At 30.4% G+C, this 19,641-nt stretch overlaps 1 protein-coding gene across 3 annotated transcripts in view; it reads right to left on the bottom strand.

Annotated features, from left to right (window-relative positions):
* The window catches only part of LOC139511635 (protein crumbs-like), an 86,012-nt gene that overhangs the window by 24,276 nt on the left and 42,095 nt on the right, over positions 1-19,641 (bottom strand). For 2 of the 3 annotated variants that reach the window (XM_071298562.1, XM_071298564.1), the window contains 15 exons: positions 15,578-15,720; positions 14,919-15,132; positions 13,802-13,979; positions 12,651-12,783; positions 11,886-12,039; positions 11,146-11,484; positions 9,023-9,340; positions 8,046-8,183; positions 7,187-7,382; positions 6,183-6,300; positions 5,136-5,319; positions 3,251-4,303; positions 2,183-2,864; positions 1,688-1,800; positions 273-1,098 (listed from right to left, as the gene is read on the bottom strand). In XM_071298562.1, the coding sequence (XP_071154663.1) occupies positions 273-1,098; positions 1,688-1,800; positions 2,183-2,864; positions 3,251-4,303; positions 5,136-5,319; positions 6,183-6,300; positions 7,187-7,382; positions 8,046-8,183; positions 9,023-9,340; positions 11,146-11,484; positions 11,886-12,039; positions 12,651-12,783; positions 13,802-13,979; positions 14,919-15,132; positions 15,578-15,720 (4,789 nt within the window). The remainder of the gene's footprint in view (positions 1-272; positions 1,099-1,687; positions 1,801-2,182; positions 2,865-3,250; positions 4,304-5,135; positions 5,320-6,182; positions 6,301-7,186; positions 7,383-8,045; positions 8,184-9,022; positions 9,341-11,145; positions 11,485-11,885; positions 12,040-12,650; positions 12,784-13,801; positions 13,980-14,918; positions 15,133-15,577; positions 15,721-19,641) is intronic. The other variant, XM_071298563.1, reaches the window with a different exon arrangement.

The raw sequence follows: 19,641 nt of genomic DNA, 5'->3' as shown, positions 1-19,641 counted from the left end.
AGAATTAATAAAATGCTTCACAGAGCGCAGTCGGATAATAACTGCAGACATAGAATTTGAACAGTTGATGCAAGCTTGGAAACAGTATTCAAGCTTGATACTGTCTGTCTAAATTTGCATTGTGATCCAATTTTGACATAATATAGGTTTCTGACACAAAATAAATGTGATGAAAAATCTTAAAAAGTTTGAAATGGATTGAAATATTTGTATTTATTTTCAATTAAAGATTTCTTGCTATTGCAGAACTATGACATCTCTATACAACATACCTTGTTCCTGTATAACCAGGTCTACATTGACAATAGAAACCATTGACCTTGTCAACACATTTCCCTTGCTTGTAGTTGTCATAGCATCTTCCTACTTCACAATCGTTTACATTTGTCTGACACCAATCACCATCATAACCACTTCCTGTACAATTACACTGGTAACCATAGTAACCTGCCATACAAGAAGTTCCATGTTTACATTGATTGTCTGTACAACCAGTCCCACCAACACAACCATCTAGAAGATTTAGTTTTGCCTTTACAGAAAAATACTGCTCTGTTGTGAAATTGGTAAACAGGTGTTGTTGATAAAATGGTAATAGTATTCCCCCAATTCTGACTTCTTTGAGACATCCACTGTAATAATGGTGTGCCAAGGGTGAAATTAAAGATGTAAATCCAAGCACTATATCTGGTGACGATGTTCCATAATTTACCAATGTTTGAATTGAAATAGCATTAGGCGACATCACTGTCGTATTAGTAGCCTCCTGATTATCTCCCTTGACCTTTAGCGTCAGGTCTTTGTCCTTCTCAGTTAGGGAAACCGTATACCAAGATTTATCACTGATCAATAAATCCACCATGATTTTCTGTTCTGCTAAATTATCTAACTTGCATGTTGCCACAACATTAGCTCCAATAAGCTCAATTTTAATATACAGATCATTTTCATTTTTTATCAGCAATATATGGCCATTTCGGACAATAGTTCGTAATTTCAAAGATATTTCGTGAATCTTGTAATCTGACTTTATATGTTTATCATAGGTAATGAAAGAAGGAGCAGTTGGAGTTCCTGTTAATGTGGCAGTGCTTATACCTAAAAAAAACATAAAACATAAATTTAACAAAAAATGTAAAATATTGCATTTACATAAAATTAAAAATTGGTCCTTTGTTTTTTCATTGTCTACACATACAGTTCCTAGTGTAAACAGTGTACGTATAACTTGCAAATTCTTTTCATACATCTTTAAAAATTTATTTCTTGATATCTTATGCATGAAATATTCAGTATGAGATAACATGTTAAAAATTGGGTGATGAATCTATATGTTAAAGCAGTAATGTATGTCTAAAGCTGTCAAACTGAATTTTAGACCCACTTTACACAGACTTGTCCATATTTTGAGTTAAAGTAAGTAAACTTCATTATAATTTTGATATCATTTCTTAATTTTGATATTGTTTCTCTCAAAAGTAGTACACATAGCTGTAAAAATCTTTTGAGACAGAGCAGGTGCAATTTTTTTTCAATTTGAATTTATTGTCTAAAATAAATGCATTACAAACTAATTGTGTTTTCAGGACAATTACTGACAGAAAAAAGTAATACTGTCTTAGTTACATTCAATGGGAGATAATTCTGATATCATACAGTCAATAAAAATATATGTAGTAAAACTCACATTCATAGCCATCCGGTAAAGTGTTACATTCTGATCCAGCAGGACAGGAATAATCTTTACAGAAATCCAATTCACTACAGTTTTTACCAATAAATCCATGGGGACAAGCACAACTGAAAAAAAAGAAATAAAGATTTCTATTTTTCATATATGAAAATCTTTTTATGATGTTTAAAAATTTCTTATTTATTTTACTCCAGTTCTATTTTGTATTTAAAAACAACTGCATCACTTCTTTGTAACTAGTCAAGTTTACTATATCAAAAACAGAAATCCATTTATCAGATACTGAACAAAATTCATTGTGCCTCTTGTTTGTATGGTTAGAATAAACTAAACAGTACCACATAATTAAAAAAAAAAAAAAAAAATTAATTATTTTTTAAACAAAAAAAACTGTAAATACAAAATTTTAAAAAGAGAAAAAGATGTTTCTGAATCATCTTAAATGCATTAATTTATAAAATATCTTCTACAGAAATTGAGAAAACGTACTGAAAATCATTGAAGAATACATTGGTACAAGTTCCATTGTTATCACAAGGAAAACTACTACATATATCTTCAGTAATCTCCCCTTCTTCAAGACTGGAGACATTGGATGCATTAATGCTTGGCACTCCAATTTCTGGATAAAACAGTAATTTGTGATTGTTCAATTCAATATCTTGTATTGTTCCTTTGTATCTACCAACAGATGGTAAACTAGATATATCGTCCATACTAATTGTGAAATCAGCATTACGTTTTCTTCTTCCAGTTCCAAAGTTTTCTGGAATTTCCCCACCGACGTAAAGGTAATCTGCATTAAATGGACACTGGGTTGATGATACTGAATCATTGACGGAAAATGTGTCGATATTTAGAGTAAACATATTGTCCTTCAATTGAACTCTTGTGAAATGTTGAGCGCCATTATTAAATGTTGTCTCATTAATATAGAAAGCTTGACGAAAACTGCACAGAACTATCCGACTTAAGATGTATCCTTTGTACAGCTCTAATGTAATATATGTAGATCCCTGATTTCCTAAAAACATCATGAGACCTTGTGTTTCCCTGGTACGGAAAAAGAATGATATATCTAAAGTGCTCTGGAGTGAGGCTTTTAAACTGTTTATGTCGAAACTAGTCCAACTTGTTCTGTCACCTTTGGCAAAAGTAGCAGCAGTAAAACCTAAAGAAACAAAATATTAATTCATTTACATTTAATGCAGCAGCAAATTGTGTTCTGAAATATTGTGCTACTTAGTATTTATACACTGTATATTTATAGCTTTAAAGCAACTAAATGAAACGATTTTGGACTTTTCAGTCTCTTCTTCAGCATAATTAATAGCCTCAATTATTGATATTAATCAACCATATCTTTTAATCTGTCTATTTTCTATTTAATTAGATTAAACATTTTTAAACGTCATATATGACTCATACTCATATAAGAATATCTTTATTTAACTTCTTTTAAGAAAACTATACAATTATGAAAGTATGTGCTAGTCCTTTTTTTGGTTGAAAACTCTGTCATTAACTAAATTATTAATAACTTTAAAAAAATCTTACTTTTCTCACAGTCTGCCCCATGGTATGGTCGTTTACAAACACATTGGTGTTTATACCACAAGTCTATACATGTCCCTCTTTTGTTACAAGAATCTGGGGTACATTGAATTGTCCTTGCACAACCATCTACAACATTTACAGCATCAGGCAATGAACTCTTGGTCAAAACTTGATCATTTATATGTATATCCTGCATGCAGCCAATCCAGTTTGATTTAGACACTGTCTTACTAGTTTTAAAAGCATTTGCAGATTTTCCAAATGATATATTATTTTTTGGAGCCCCGATTGTATAGCTCACATTTTTCCTGCAACTTGAAATTGACGAACATTTGCTGCTTTTCAATTCAAAATACAACTCATCAGCAGTTTGTGTTATTTTGACTTCATGCCAGAGAGAATTATTGACCATATAAGGAAAATGGTAATTTTTAGTTACAGCTTGGTTTGTCTCCCCTGTTGGGTATGTCACATACAACATTCCATTAAACAATTCAACTGTACAAAAAAGGAGAGATGTCACATAATTTCCATCCCATGCAAAAATTAATCCTTTAGACAATGTTGTCCTGAATCGGATGGATATAGTGTTGTTGACCAAATTTGTCAGTGTATTTTGAAAAAAAGAATTATTTTTAAAGGACATAGTTGTTGAGATTTCACACAGATCTCCAGTAAAACCATTCAAACATGCACATGTGTATGCCTGTTTATTTGTAGCTTCATTCACTAAATATGGTTTACATGTAGCACCGTTTGTACAATTATTATCCACACAACTGGTCAGCTGTACGGTACAATTTTTCCCGCCATACTGTTTCCTCATATAAAACTCTGGACATAAACAGTTATAATCAGCAACTTGATCTTTGCATGTGGCACCATTCTGGCATGGTTGAAACTCTACACACTCATCAATTTCTGTCTGGCATCTGTCTCCACGGTAACCAGGAGCACACGAACATGTGTAGGCATTTATTTGATCCACACAAGTTGAACCAAACTGACAAGTATTGTTTACACACTCATCTATGTTGATTTCACAATTATCACCTAAAATATAAATTTTTCAAATAAATAAATAAAATTTGATTGACAAACAATTATACAATCAAAGCAAGCAAGCCAACCAAACCTTTGAACTACAAGCATAAGGAAAATAGCTCTAACAATTAAACTTGGCTTGTGTCTTTTTATTTCTTCTGAAATCATCTCAGATGTTATCACTTTTTTAAGCATGTTCTAGATCAATCACCATAATATCATTGTAGGTCACTTTATATGCTTGAGATCTGAACTAGGTTATAAAGCTTGGTCGGTGAACCATTAAAAGTATATCAGAGCATCTATTTCTTTTGGAATACCGCTATAATTAGATGCAATATTAAGATTAGTACAATGTACTATGAATACTGGTCTCTAAGTATCCTAAGATCTGAATTTGGTTGTAAAACTTAATAATCTAATAAATGAAAAGTAAAATAAAATAAAAATCAGAGTTAGGCTGCTAAGATACCCACCATGCACCCTTACAAGATCTTACAAATAGTACACAATTTGATATAAAATCATATATATATATCCAATGAATTTAAAGGTTTTCAAAAGTTTGATGGGCATGACTTGACAAAAGTCATTGATTTATATATACCCCTTGACTACTCATTTACATGGGGTATAAAACATACAAATGAAACTTAGAAAAAGAAACTTGTATTTTGACTAGAATGGTCTTATCAGTACATCTGTATAAATCTTTCCCCTTTGTTAGAAACTCTAACTGCTTTTCAAATCCAAGACAAAAAGATGCAAAGTTGAACAAAAATCCAAAAGAAAGAATGAACATGAGAAGTACATAAATATTTCATTCTAATTGAAATATTACCTGTTATTCCAGGAATACAACTGCAATTATATCCTTCTGCATTAAAGTAGGAAAAGTCTGGAGTGTTCTGAATGGACCTCTGTGTACATGTACCATTATACTGACATGGGCTTGAATCACACTCATCAATGTCAGTCTCACAATTTTTACCCGTATATCCTGGGAAACAATTACATCTGTAGTCCTGCAAACAAAAAGAGGATTTGTTATATTTTTTTGTAGTTTAGTGTTGATTTTGGAAGCATAACATCAATAGAAAACAAGAATGTGTCCCCAGTACATGGATGCCTCATCCGCACTATCATTTTCTATGTTCAGTGGACCATGAAAATGGGATAAAATCTCTAATTTGGCATTAAAATTAGAAAGAATATATCATAGGGAACATGTTTACTAAGTTTCAAGTTGATTGAACTTCAACTTCATCAAAAACTACCTCGACAAAAAACTTCAACCTGAGGCTTGTGTATGCTGGGGCATAAAAACATAATCAGGAGTGAAAATTCTGCAAATTCAACTCATAAAATATATATTTTCTAATATATTCTAAAATATAATGGAGTTCACTTAGTGTGAAGGAATCTTCTAAAACTTAAGCTAAGCAAAGGTTAATCAAAGGTTAAAATAGTTCTTATAAGTGACAAATGTTATTTTGTCACTATGAGATGATACACAGAGATCATATCTCGGAACCATTACGTTAACAAATGGACATATCTATGAATATTATGTATCTCCCCAAAAGAGGCATGGCTTACTCTAATCAAACATATTATGCTGACTTATTGTATCTCACTTTTATTGCTGAATGCTTGGTAGAAAAATTTCAAATAGTAATTTCAAAGTCTTTGGTGTTACCAAGCTTTGGAAATATATTCAAATTGAAAATTAGGGGTCTTCTTCATAAACTTTACACAGCACTCAGAATACAAAGTATGTCCTCAAATTTCTAATCCAATATGTTTGATTGGTTGACTGCTGAGTCTGTGTAGAATAAGCATACTTGAAATTTTCTGACCACATGGCCAGACCATAACTAACTCTTACTTTAATAAGATCTGTACATGAAGCATTGTTTTTACAGGGGTCTAAGATGGCACAATCATCAATGTTAAACTGGCATTCTGTTCCATTAAATCCTGTATCTGTACAATTACACACATATCTGAAAAGGGAGATAACTAGGATATAATAACTTGAACTAAGAGATTTATTTAAGATAATTATGTGATCTTACAGATCTTATAAAATATTTATTGTTAAATGAGACAACTGCTCACTTTAACGGAATCATTGTTGGTTGAAACATAATATAATAAATGAGGCATACATTATTTGAATATCATCTTTAGCAGCAAGGTTGAAGACTGTATCTAGATAACATTTAGTAAAATATCTAAAAAAAAAACTAAAATTCAATCCATTAAACAGAAGTACCAGTATAGAAAATAATTCAACAAACAGGAAATAGGTTAGTGACTTCAATTCTAATAACCAAAATATTTTATCAACAAATATTTATTAATATAAAAAAATATTTCTAAAGTATCTCATTTAGATATGTTTATATTTAAGTGTTATTGTTATTTATATTAATAATAAGTGTATCCTATATAGAGTTGAAGTAAAATAATCCCCCAGTTTTTTAATATTAATTTTAAAATTTAGTCAATTATTATGTTTTGGATGTATTTTAAACACTGAAAAATAAGATGAAAAATATAAAGAATTCCATTTTCTGTCATGCATTTATACCCTGCTGTGTACTGTACAACTGTTTTAGGAACTTCGGAAATAACAAAGCTGAATAGAAACTTATTATTACAATATCAATCATATAAGTGACTTAAAAAATAAACAATTCTATTTCAGGGAGAACTATATCAAATGAAAACATGTTCTTAAGTTATTTTCCTTCAATAAAGAGTTCTCCTGCATGAGTAAATCATGAGTAAACATTATTTATTTTTCAAAGTTCTATCTGGTGCACAAATTTTAACAAAAAGCAAATATTTCCACAATGAAAATCTGATTCATTTATGAAGGCTTACCCATTAATTCTATCATGACATTGACCCTCATTCAAACAAGGTGCAGAGGCACATTCATTGATGTCGGTCTCACAGTTTGGACCAGTTATACCTGGTATACAGTCACAGGTGTACCCATTTATACCATCATTACAAGTCCCATTGTATTGACAGGGATTAGATTCACATTCGTTAATATTGACTTCGCATCTTCTTCCTGAAATCCAACAAATATTTTTATTTTTTACTTCATCTATTGAATGTATTTCTACAAAGATTGTAAAAAAACTTATTACCGGTACAAACATTTATATATGCTAATTCAATTTACCAAGAGGCTCATCATAATTTTTTTGGGTAATACCTTTCAAAAACAGTATTTAAAGAAATATTTCACCTATCTGCTAGTCATAATATATTTTCTTGAACATTGCATATGTTATATCTTTATTTTGATACTTCCGTTCACAGCTCATACTCAAAATAATTGAAACTGAAAATTAAATGTTGCATCATTGGAAAATGTATATCTAAATATATCCAGCTAATAAAAAAACAAAGTTTTATGATCACAATTTATTGACCGAAGTAATGATGACATTAGGAGTAAACATTTTAAAGTTCAAAGGTCATAATGTTGACTAACCTCAATATCATTTAAAAGCCTGAATACTGTTATTAGTTTGCATATTGCAATAACCTTTGCTTATATTTTGAAAGGAATTAACAAAAAACATATGACGTGCAGTAAATGATTCATATATCCAAAAAATCCAAGAAAAATACACAATTACCAAGTTCTTGCTCAAACTTTATATATCTTTTTTTTGATTGGTCCAATTAATTAAACAATTTTTGAATTGCTAAGGAAGACAATTACCATTAAATCCTGGAGTACAGTTACAAGCATAAGTTGTGTCCCCTGATACACATGTACCACCATTTTTGCAGGCAGGTGGATCATTTTTTACATCGTCTGATGATTCACAGTATGATGTTCGTAACTCACAATTCTTTCCTGAAAAATATATCAGAACAAAAAGATTATTCAAACAGTATAAAAAATTTCTTTTTTCACTTCTCATATAATGGTTAAGATATGACAAAATTTCTGGACACTTTCTCTGTCCTTTCAGATTGTAACATTCTAAGAAACCATTTAAGAAACAAAACAAATGTTACAGACATAAACCAACACAACCATTTAAATACTGGCTAACAATTCATGTTTTTACAGGGGCATGACTCTTTTTAAAATGATCGATTGGTACTGATTTTCAAACTTGTCCAAGACATACCTGAAATAAACATCTGATAAGTTTCATAAAAATCCGGCAAAAACTGTACACATGAGAGCGCTAACAGAACCAAATGGACAGAAGCCTGATATTTTTATATCCCACAAAAAACATGCAAGACTAAAATATCAATCAGTACACATCCAATATCCAATGGATTTACCGGTAGTGAACAAACGTTATTTAAACAGTCAGAGAAAAACATGACCTTGTGCAATGCCAAATTAGGTATCAGCAGATTGTAGTACCTTAAGGTACATAAGTGTAATATTTAGTTTGGTTTTAGTTTACTGAAAACAAAAACCAATTAGGCAATTCATGTATCATAATGGTACAAATTTCAGATTGAATTCTTTAAAAAAAGCTATTTTACCATTTCATAATTTAAAGAATTATTAAAGATTTCAATGTATGTTTTATCAGACAATTGAATTTCAGTATTAAATTTAAAATAATGTTCCCTTTTTTTTATTTGGTAACCTTAAATTGTTTTTGTGTAATGAGTCATAGTTAATAGCGTCTTACCCAACATTATTTTTGTTGTATATGTATTACTGACCTGTAGTATATATCCCATTGGCATCAGGTCCACATTGACAGTAATATTCTGATTGTGAAGTTCCATCTTTACAAGTTCCATTATTTAAACAAATGGATGGTCTCAATGCACATTCATCGATATTAATCTCACAGTGCTCTCCCTTGTATCCAGTCCAAAATTCTAGTTTTTCTCCATTACCAAACTTGGTCAAATTAACAAATGTTTGAGGACATTTACATTTGTAATTGCCTATCTGATCAATACAGGTGCCACCATTCCTACAAGGGTTGCTGTTACATTCCTTTATTTCTACTGAACAGTTTACACCAGTGTATCCTGAATGCATATAAATGGAATATGAAGAAAGATGTGAAAACAGTTTTTATGGTAATAAAAATATGAAGGTTCTTGGCCATCATTTGGAGAAGATAAGATTCATCCTTATTCATTTGCGTTTCTTAGAGGAATCAGAAAGCAAGTGATAACTACAAACTGTTTACTTATTAACCTAACGTTTGAGCCTATATAAATTAAGGTAGAATAAATACTCGAAAGGATCTTAATAGAACAGCAAGAAGTGTCTTAGGTTAAAGAAGTAGTTTTGAAAAACACAAGTAGATGATTACCAACAGACAATAGTCTTCAAATGTGTATATTAAAATATTTATCAAATAAAAGTTACATGTCTTTTAAATATTCTTAAACATGCAAATTCTTTATAATCAGATCTTTACTGTTTACAGCAAACAATAAATACATATGGGAAAAAAACTTAAAAGGGTCTGAAAATGTAATTCAAATTTAAGTGATTCAAATGGGTTCAAAGAGTGACAAAAAGTTTTTAAATGTCATATGAAATTTAGGAATTTATAAAGATCAAGATTATATAATTGCAACTCATTCAGATCTCAAAATCTAAAAATATAAAAATGAAAATAGAATGGGTTAATTGATCCTTATTGCTTTTATCTAATGAAATCTTTCTCTTTAGGTTTCTAAGCACAAAAAAAAAACTCAGAACAATAGCAAATTTCTTACTTCACCATATGATTTTCAAAGCTTGTGGTTATAATAAACAATTGTCTATATAATAGCATTTAGCCCCATTTGACCTACAGGCCAAAAGATTTTAAAAATAACACTGGCAGGAAGTAAAATATTAGTAAAAGTATTGCATGTGCTTTTTAATCATCTTCATTTCATACCATGAAAGCTAAAGCTACCACAGTTTCCTCCTATTGTGCAGCTATCTTACCTTACATTGTCAAAACTTGGCATATTTCTGCTTCTGTTATTCAATGCCTATTTTTACTTTTCACAACCATATGTAGTTTTAAAAATTGTACTTTATTATTCAAATTCAATATGGAGCAAATACAGTATATTCCTCATTTTTTGTTGGATACAAATTTTTCGGTGATTTTTTTGGTACAGGTTAACCATGAATTTAAATGTTCAACAAAACGCATGTATGACTTCAACAGCGATGTCACAATATATTTAAATGCTGCAATATGTATTTGTCCATTATTTTCCTAGTGAGTTTTGTTAATTTTGAAATGCTGGTAATATGTATGAACTCAACCATATATTCATTATGCTTTAAGGTTTTTTCTTGAAAGAGGTATCATTCAAAGCATGCATGATTATGACTGGAAATTTTTCTTCAACTGTCAACATTAAACTGGAATTATACTTGGGACTTTTACATTAACTGATCCCAGATCTTATGTTTCACCTTAATTTCTATCAAAGTTACTTAACGTGGTACCGAACACCTTGACTAAATTTATTTTGCTTGTTTAATTTTCTTAATATTTTAACAAAATATTTATTTTGACCCTTTGACAAAAATATCAAAATTTCAAAAAACTTGAACCAGACACATTTATATAGGAAAAATTGGTTAGATATAAAGCAGTTTGATATACACAGATTTTGATCATTTCCTTAATAATACAACGTGATTAAAACAATTAGCTGATTTTACAGAGTTATCTCAATGTAGTGTTAATTAATTTATATCTTAATTTATATCAGTTGACAGAAAGTTGCAAAATAATAAGTACATTTGCATTAAATGCAGTTTTTAACTATCACTGATAAGATTGAAGAAAAACCTTATTACATATTACACCAACCTGTAGGACATGCACAGGTATAATTATTGACCAGGTCAAAGCATTTAAATGGCCACGTGCAGGAGTCATTCTGACAATCATTAATATTCGTCTGACAGTTAGAGCCTTCAAATCCGGTAACACATGCACAGCTATATTGTCTGGATGGTTTGTTTGTGGAGCAGTTGGCACCATTCCTGCATGGCGAGAATGAACATGCATCATATTCCTCCGAGCAGTTCTTACCCATCCAGGCATTACCGCAGTTACATTTATACCCATTGACAAGATCTGTACATGATCCCCCATTCTGACATGGATCTGGGTCACAATCATCAATGTTCTTTTCACAGTTTTTACCTACAATTTCATCAACAAAAAAAGTTAATGATTATAAGCATTGAAAAAATTATAATTCGACTAATTGTATCATAGTCATTTTTGAGATGCCCTAAATATATCAAGATTTCTAATACAATATGATAACAAGTGTTTTGATAGGTGTATATATATGCCATAATTTCCAAAATTGACCTTTGCAGTCATTTGCAACAAGATTGGGCAATTAATTGCAGTGGACATTTCAGAGATATTTCATAACTTCATATTGATTTTTTTGTTTTAATATTGCATAAGCATATTATTTGAAGAGTTGCCACTGTCAATTTGGGTATTTGTGGTGGCAATAGATCAAATAATATTCCTTAATTGATTTACTGCAATAAAAAAATAGCAAAAAACTTATATAGAAAAGTATTTACCATTATAACCAGCAACACATGTACAATTGTAGAAATTTTGATAATTATGACATGTAGCACCATTTTGGCAGGGCTGTGGACTGCATTCGTTAATGTCCTGGTTACACTGCTGTCCAGTCCATCCTGCTGCACAAGTGCAATTGAAGTCATTCACCTGAAAACAAATTAAGAATAATTACATTAGTTGTTTGTTTCATTGGTGAAACCATACTGTTAATTGGCTGATTGAAAGCCATCATGATGCATTCCAATATTCTGTCGTATTTTTCAAAAAATTCAGCTAAAAATTAGCTATATCTTGTAGTTTCATGGTTTTAGCATAAAGTATGTAGTTATAAGAACAGAAAGCTTCTTTTGGTAATTTTATAGGGTTGTAACTGTTGATCATGCAAACAGTTTTAATATGAAGTGCAAATGTGAATTCTTGTATAGATTGTCAGGAAATAACAGTCAATTACGCAATTCACACATCGTTGTCAATATAATCAAATTTGATGCGACTGTCATACAAGTGAGAGGTTTAGCTAGCTATAAAACCAGATTCATTCCACCATTTTCTACATAAGAAAATGCCTGTACCAAGTCAGGAACATGACAGTTGTTATACATTAGTTTGATGTGTTTGAGCTTTTGATTTTGTAATTTGTTAAGGACTTTTCTTTTTGAATTTTCCTTGGAGTTCAGTATTTTTGTGATTTTACTTTTTAGTCAGTAATCTCCCCTCATAAAATCTATATTTTAATAATTGCTACATGCATAACTAACCAAATCATGGCAAGTGGCTCCATTCTGGCATGGCTGATTGTTGGTTACACATTCATCTATGTTTGTCTGACAGTTCCTATCAGTATACCCAGCTAAACAAACACACTCATAGTTGTTCTCCAAATCTTTGCATCTACAAAAATATTAGATGATAACTAGAAATTGTTCCTGCTATCAAGAAATTTATAACCTAGTTTGACACAATATCAGACCTGCCAATTTTTACTATTTATATGGGTGCCCAATGAGCTGTCGACTCAACAGGAATCCATTGAGTTAAAAGGGTATTTGAGCACATACATACTCATTTAAACAATATAGTATTAGATTAAAAAAAAAAATCATTACAATATGATGAGCATAAGGTTCTCTTGTGCATTAAACCCCCTATGGAGATTTTAAAAATATGGCTGGTATGCAAAATTATTCTTTTAGACACTTTTTTTTCAATGATCAACTCCATAAAGGTTAATCATCTATATCTTTAGAAAGCTAAGAATTTAGAAAATCTATAGTCTCAATTGATAAATTCAATAACAGATAGTCAAGATATTTTTATGAAGTACTATATATAAGTGGTTAATCAATATTATTGATGGGTAAATTCTTAAGCAACCTCAAAAAGCCCCAAAGTTCTCATATGAATGCTATTTGATATATTCAAATAATCATACTGAAAGAGTTCAACCCTCACAAGATTTCACAAGAAGTCCTTACACTCTTAAAATATTTCTTATAATCAGCCCCTTTCAGATAGACATTAGAAACCTTTGTTGGTTCACGTCTTTCATACAAAAATTTGAATTATGAATTTATAAGCCATTATTTTTTGTTTGAATTATTTTTCATTGGTCATGTCAGGGCCTTTTACAGCTGACTATACAGCACAAGTTTTTCTTATTGTTGAAGGCAGTAAGGTGACCTCTAATTGTTTTTATATTTGTCATTTGAACTCTGGTGGACAGTTTTCTCATTAGCAATCATACCACATCTCTTGTTTTTTTTTACTTATCAATTTTGTTTCAGGTGTGGATTCAGGGGTGGGGGGGGTGGGGGGGAAACCAACCCCTTTTTCTTGGACGATCAACCCCCCTTTTTAAAATGGTTGGATCCGCCCCTGTGTTTTATACAGTGTTGAGAGTAATACATACTCTGCCTGATTCTGACAAGGGTTAGGAGCACATTCATTAATATCAGACTGGCACTGTTGTCCAGTATAGCCAGCAGGACACACACAAGTATATGCATTTTCTAAGTTTTGACAAGTTCCTCCATTTTTGCATGGGTCTGTTGTGCATTCATCGATATCTGTACAGCTTCCTGGTGCGCCTATAAAGATAAAGATTGGTTTGCTGGATTTTTTTTTTTTATTCATCGCAATATATTTTCAGGAAAACAAAACATAAAATAAATGGGGAATGTGTCCAAAGCCCCAGACATATAACATTATAAAGGGACATAACTCAAGAACTGTAAAAGTGATGCTACCGAAATTTGCATTATAACTGAGTTTTGTGGTAATAACAATTGTGTATATGTTTCTAAACATTTTGTTGAAGCAAACTTAAGTTAGAGAGCTGAATTCATCAATTTTTCCATTTGTAAAGGGGCATAACTCTAGAACAACAAAAGTCACACCATCAAAACTCAATCTTGATCTGTGTTTTGTGGTAATGAGCATTGTGCATAAGTCTCAGTGTATAAATAATGTGTCACCTTTAACTATGTCTCAAATGATATATTTCTTTTTTAATGGTAATTTACCATAACATTTACCTCAAAAGGCAAAATATTTCTCATGACACATTTCCACAGTAGTGTATTTCATCAACTGAATTGCTTAAAATAATATGATAATATTTCATACTGTAATATAAAAGTTATTTCAGGCTTTCATTTACATAAAAATAATTGTATTTGAATATTTCATTAGATGGTTTATCCATTTACTTTAACATGTCCCACTCCATGCATTGCCTCATTTGGGCTCTCCCCCCCTTTTTTTTTTGCCAAGATTATACATCCTCATCTGCTAAGCTACGAATTACTTCCAATATGTGAAAAACTTGTATGATCTATAGGTTATATCAGTAATGCTGAAGCCAAAGAGCAATGATTTTTCTCAAGAAAGAAGTCAAGGGTGATAGGTACAATTCTAATTTGGGGAAATACTTATTATAAATTTGATTAATCATGTAAATAAATCTAATGTCTTTTCACATCATACTTATATTCTACTCCTTTAGTTTCATCAAATACATGTCTTACCGGTAAAACCTGGTTTACATTCACAACTATGTTGATTAATACTATCTACACATATTGTATTATTTCCTGGACATATGATATCTTTACAATCGTCTGTATTGTTTTTGCAGTCCGGACCTTCAAATCCAGTTACACAAACACACGTGTATGAAGCTGTACCATCACGGCAAGTGGCACCATTGAAACAAGGAGAAGAACTGCATTCATTTACATTCTACAAACATATTAAATTAGCTCATTATTTATATGACCCTTGTCATTATTTTATAAGAGTATACATTCTTATATATCCTCCTGTCCCATGAAATCACATATTATTACCTATAGATAATACATTCTTATTTCTATGAAATCCGTCAGTTTCCAAATGTCAGTCACCATTTAGAATCTTGCTTTTTAATACTAAATATATGACATATTTTCAGCTAATTTTAGCATACAAAAATAGTATCTTCTTTCAATCTGCCCAATGAGAATCAAAAGTTTTACTTTAACAGGAAAGTGTAAAAATTTGTACTTTAAGAATAAAAAATACTGCAGACAACCTAATATTTTATAATATAAATACGGAACAAGGAAGCTTTTCGATTTCCTAGTACTGCATTTATTTACTTTCCATTACATGCTACAAATACCAGTTCAATAAAAGATAAGCTTACATTTTGGCACTGTAGTCCTTCATACCCAGTAGGGCATTGGCAAGTAAAGGAGCCTTGATTATCAAAACATGTTCCAGGACCACAAACTGATGTCCCAGACTGACATTCATCTATATTTGTTTCACAGGTCTGTCCTGTATAACCTGAAAACATATTATACATATTAAACTCAGTAACACACAGTCTTAGATTATCTAAATCAAAAATAACCTGCATAATAATGTTCAATACAATATGATTTCATATGAACATAAGAGCAACATACAAAGTCCAATTTTTTACATGCTTTTTTTAACCCTTTCCTCACAATGAAGCCTTTTGACGCCACCCCCTTTACTCCATAATGACGCCTTTGTCGCCTGTGTATTGCCTCAGTTGAAATGTCTTACCTACGAAAAAACTTTATCAGACTTAATAAAATTTGTATCTAATATAAAAAGTATATTCATGAGAAGATCTGACTGGAATTTCAATGATGAAATATTTGTTTTCGCAATGTATTAATACTTTAAACCTGATGATTTTTATTTATTGAAAAAATCCTATGTGAATCAAGTATGTAAAAAATAAATCCATGGAGGAAAGGGCATTAACGTATACTTCAGGAACTACCAGCATTTGATCTTATACTCATTGGCAAAGAAGCAGCAAATACCAAATATGATGTCATTTATTTAAATTTTAACCCACAACCTGAGTGGCCTTCACTGACACTGAGCATACTACCACAATTACAAAATGCACTGTTAAGTGGTTTATTTTTTCAGAGTTTAATTTTTGTAACTGCAAGGGCCAAACTTGTTTGCATGCAAGGTTTTAATTGTTGCTTTTTATGCTATAGGGTATTTTTGCAACTTTATCTTAATCATAAACTAAGTGAAAATAAACCTCTTTTGAAAATAATAATTTAAATGCTCTTTGTTCCAATACTTCACAGGTTTAGCTAATTGTTTAGTTTCATTAATCTTTATTGGAGAGGTCCTCTTTGTATAAGTATACATCAGGAGTTCACAAAATAATGTCACATTATCCAATGTTAAAAATATCAATCTTTGAGAAAATACACCCATAATCACCCGTATGAGAATATTAGGAGGATTCCGCTTAAAAATAGCAGGAACCCAGGCGGAATCCACCTAAAAATTAAGACTTATAGACGGAATTAAGGCGGACATGGAATATTGAAAAAAATCCGCCTGAAGTATCAAAGACCTTAGGCGAAATATTTACTACTTTCCTGTTGAGTTAACAGGATTTCTTTAGTAAAAGAAATATCATAGACGGAATGCTGGACTTAGTATATTTGTTCAAGTTTGTTAGGAGGAAATTGGACTTAAAAGATTTTGTTCAAATTTATCAGGCGGGAATTGTACTTAGAAATTTTTTCTAACTTTTGAGGCAGAATTGTTCTTTTAATTTTTTTTTCAAATGAAAATGTATCATTACTGATGAGAGAGTGCATGCATGGTGATTATTTGGGCCATAAAGCCAGTATTTGTACCCCCCTGAAATCCAACATATTTAATATTTTTATATTTAAAGAGTCTTAAAGATGGCATATTAAATTCAATTAAATTCAAATTGTGATAGCATTGTTAGGTAATTTATAACTTTATGTTATGTGTTGCTATTTATATACATTTAAACATATAAAAAGTGACTAGAATATATATACTTATTTCACTAACAGTGATAACAATAACTTGTTTTTGAATTTTCCAACATAGGAATTGCAGGTTAAATTAATTTATTTTCAAGTACAATTAATTATTAAGTGTATCTCTATTTAATTAAGTAATAATCATGATAATACACAAATAGTATTTCCATGCAGTCTCTTTCTTATCAGTTAGTGATAGAAATGTTATGTAGGTCCCCCATCTGTTTTCCATTTGCCTCTGTGAAATGGACAGGAAATGATATGTACACACTCAAGAGTTGGGGCCTTATGAAGGAGACCACATTGCTTTGTACATTTCTCTTAAATTGCTACAGTCCAAAATATAAAAATAATAGATAAAAATTGGTGAATATTATTTATTTATTATTATAAATCAAATATTTAAGATTTAGGTAATTAATAGTATAATGATTAGGGAAACATTTCAAGGAATCAAACAACTCCCAAAATAACCCCAACACTCAGGTCAGATTCAAAATTTGAACTTGCAGACATTACAAGAAAAGATGTCTTAAATATTTATCTTGACCAAAATATGAATTTTACCATGGATGTGGAGTTGTGGACTAAAAAGAGCCAAAGTAGTCTATTAACATTAAAAAGTGCAGATGTATATATTCTTCTGATGACATGACTATTGGATTTGTGAAGATTGATGTTTTCATATATTTTGGATTGAATCTTCTGGTAAGTTGAAATTATGAATATAAGTATTTCAACCTTTTTGAATATTATGAAACTGCTATTTCCTTCAAATAACTTGTGACATATATATATATAAGTACCATGTAGGATCAAGAAAATAACTATATAAGACCATTCAATTTTTGCATAATTACATCATGTTCATAATTACTGTGGTATTTGTGTATGACACAAGACTTATATCTTTAAGACAATCTCTTTTATATGATATTATTTGATAGCAAAATTGGAGATCTGTTGTATGACTGTAATAATTAAATATATATAATAGACATCTATTCCGAAAAATCATAAAGTGTTATCTTTTAAAATTTAGTACATATGTACTCAATTATCATGATTATGGATCAAATTTAAGATTTTTAAAATGGCAAGACAAACATTTTGTACATGTAAATGCGGGCCTATGATGTTAAAGTAAAATAAAAGACCAATACTACATGTACTAATCAAAGTAAAGAATAACCTATACACTTCATGCACAGTATATGTAATAATTATTTTGTTTAATTGTAATAAGACAATTTTTTTTATATTTCAGAACTGGTGAAACAAAAGAAAATTGTTTTCTGATAGGACTGAAGAATGGACACATTCAATCAGACTTGGAGTAAGTAGTTTTATATGAAAGAAATCCTTATGAATGCTTTTTAATTAACTTTTGCACATATTGGACTTTTAACAAATTTGAAAAAAATCAAAAGTTGTAAACCATCTGTAATATTTTTTTGATATAAACATGATATATATCTTTAAAATTAGCAAATTGAAAACAGGGGTTACAGCCCACAGGTCTTATTTTATTGAGAAAATCCCCAAAACAGGTCATAGTAAATTCATTATAATTATCTGCCCTTGATTTTACAAGGATTTTTTTCTTAAAATATAATTACTCTTTAAAACATGCTTAACATCTTATTTTTCATAGTTTAATCTTATAATTTCAAGTTTTAGATGTTTCTGTTGTAATATGTATATTGAATGATATATGGTAAAAATAGTAAATTCAGGTCAATATGTCAAAATGAAGGAAAACCCCACCTACTTAGGCAGCTCACAATTTACCTGTATAACATAGAGAAATTTGTCAAATTCCTTTTAGTTAAACCAATAATGCATGGTAATTTTAATTTATGTCCTCTTTTTTTCAGGTTATGATACTGCTTGGTGCACAAAACACAACAGATCCATGCAAGATGGTCATATCAATGATGCTGTTACAGAGCAAATCAGTTATGCACGAAATAAATTCAGGAACTTGTGATAATAATTTATATTCAAAGAACACTGAAAAACCCTTAAAAATATGACTAATAACTGAAAATGAAGAAATTGTGAAGAACTAAAAATGTCAAAATTATACATACATGTATAGTAATTTGTAGTTGCTTAAATAAATTCGATCAAGTTTGATAACATTTTTTGCATTTTATTGTATGAAGGCCTAGTTTTTCTTCGCAAGAAGGCATGGCAGTGGTAAAAACTTGAATCTTTGGAATGAAAAAATTCTTTCATTGAAGACAGAATTTTTTCATATTCTTAAGGCGGATTTTTTTTCATATTCTAAGGCGGATTTTTTTTCGAAGGCGGATATATTTTCCGTCTCTTTAGGCGGATATATTTTTGAGAAAAACATTTTTCCTTTTAATTAGACGGAAATTTTTCCTCCTAAGACAGG

Source organism: Mytilus edulis, chromosome 2 (genome assembly GCF_963676685.1).
Source record: "Mytilus edulis chromosome 2, xbMytEdul2.2, whole genome shotgun sequence".
NCBI lineage: Eukaryota > Metazoa > Mollusca > Bivalvia > Mytilida > Mytilidae > Mytilus > Mytilus edulis.
The sequence above is the reverse complement of the archived record's forward strand: the minus strand, read 5'-3'. Positions and strand labels throughout refer to the sequence as shown.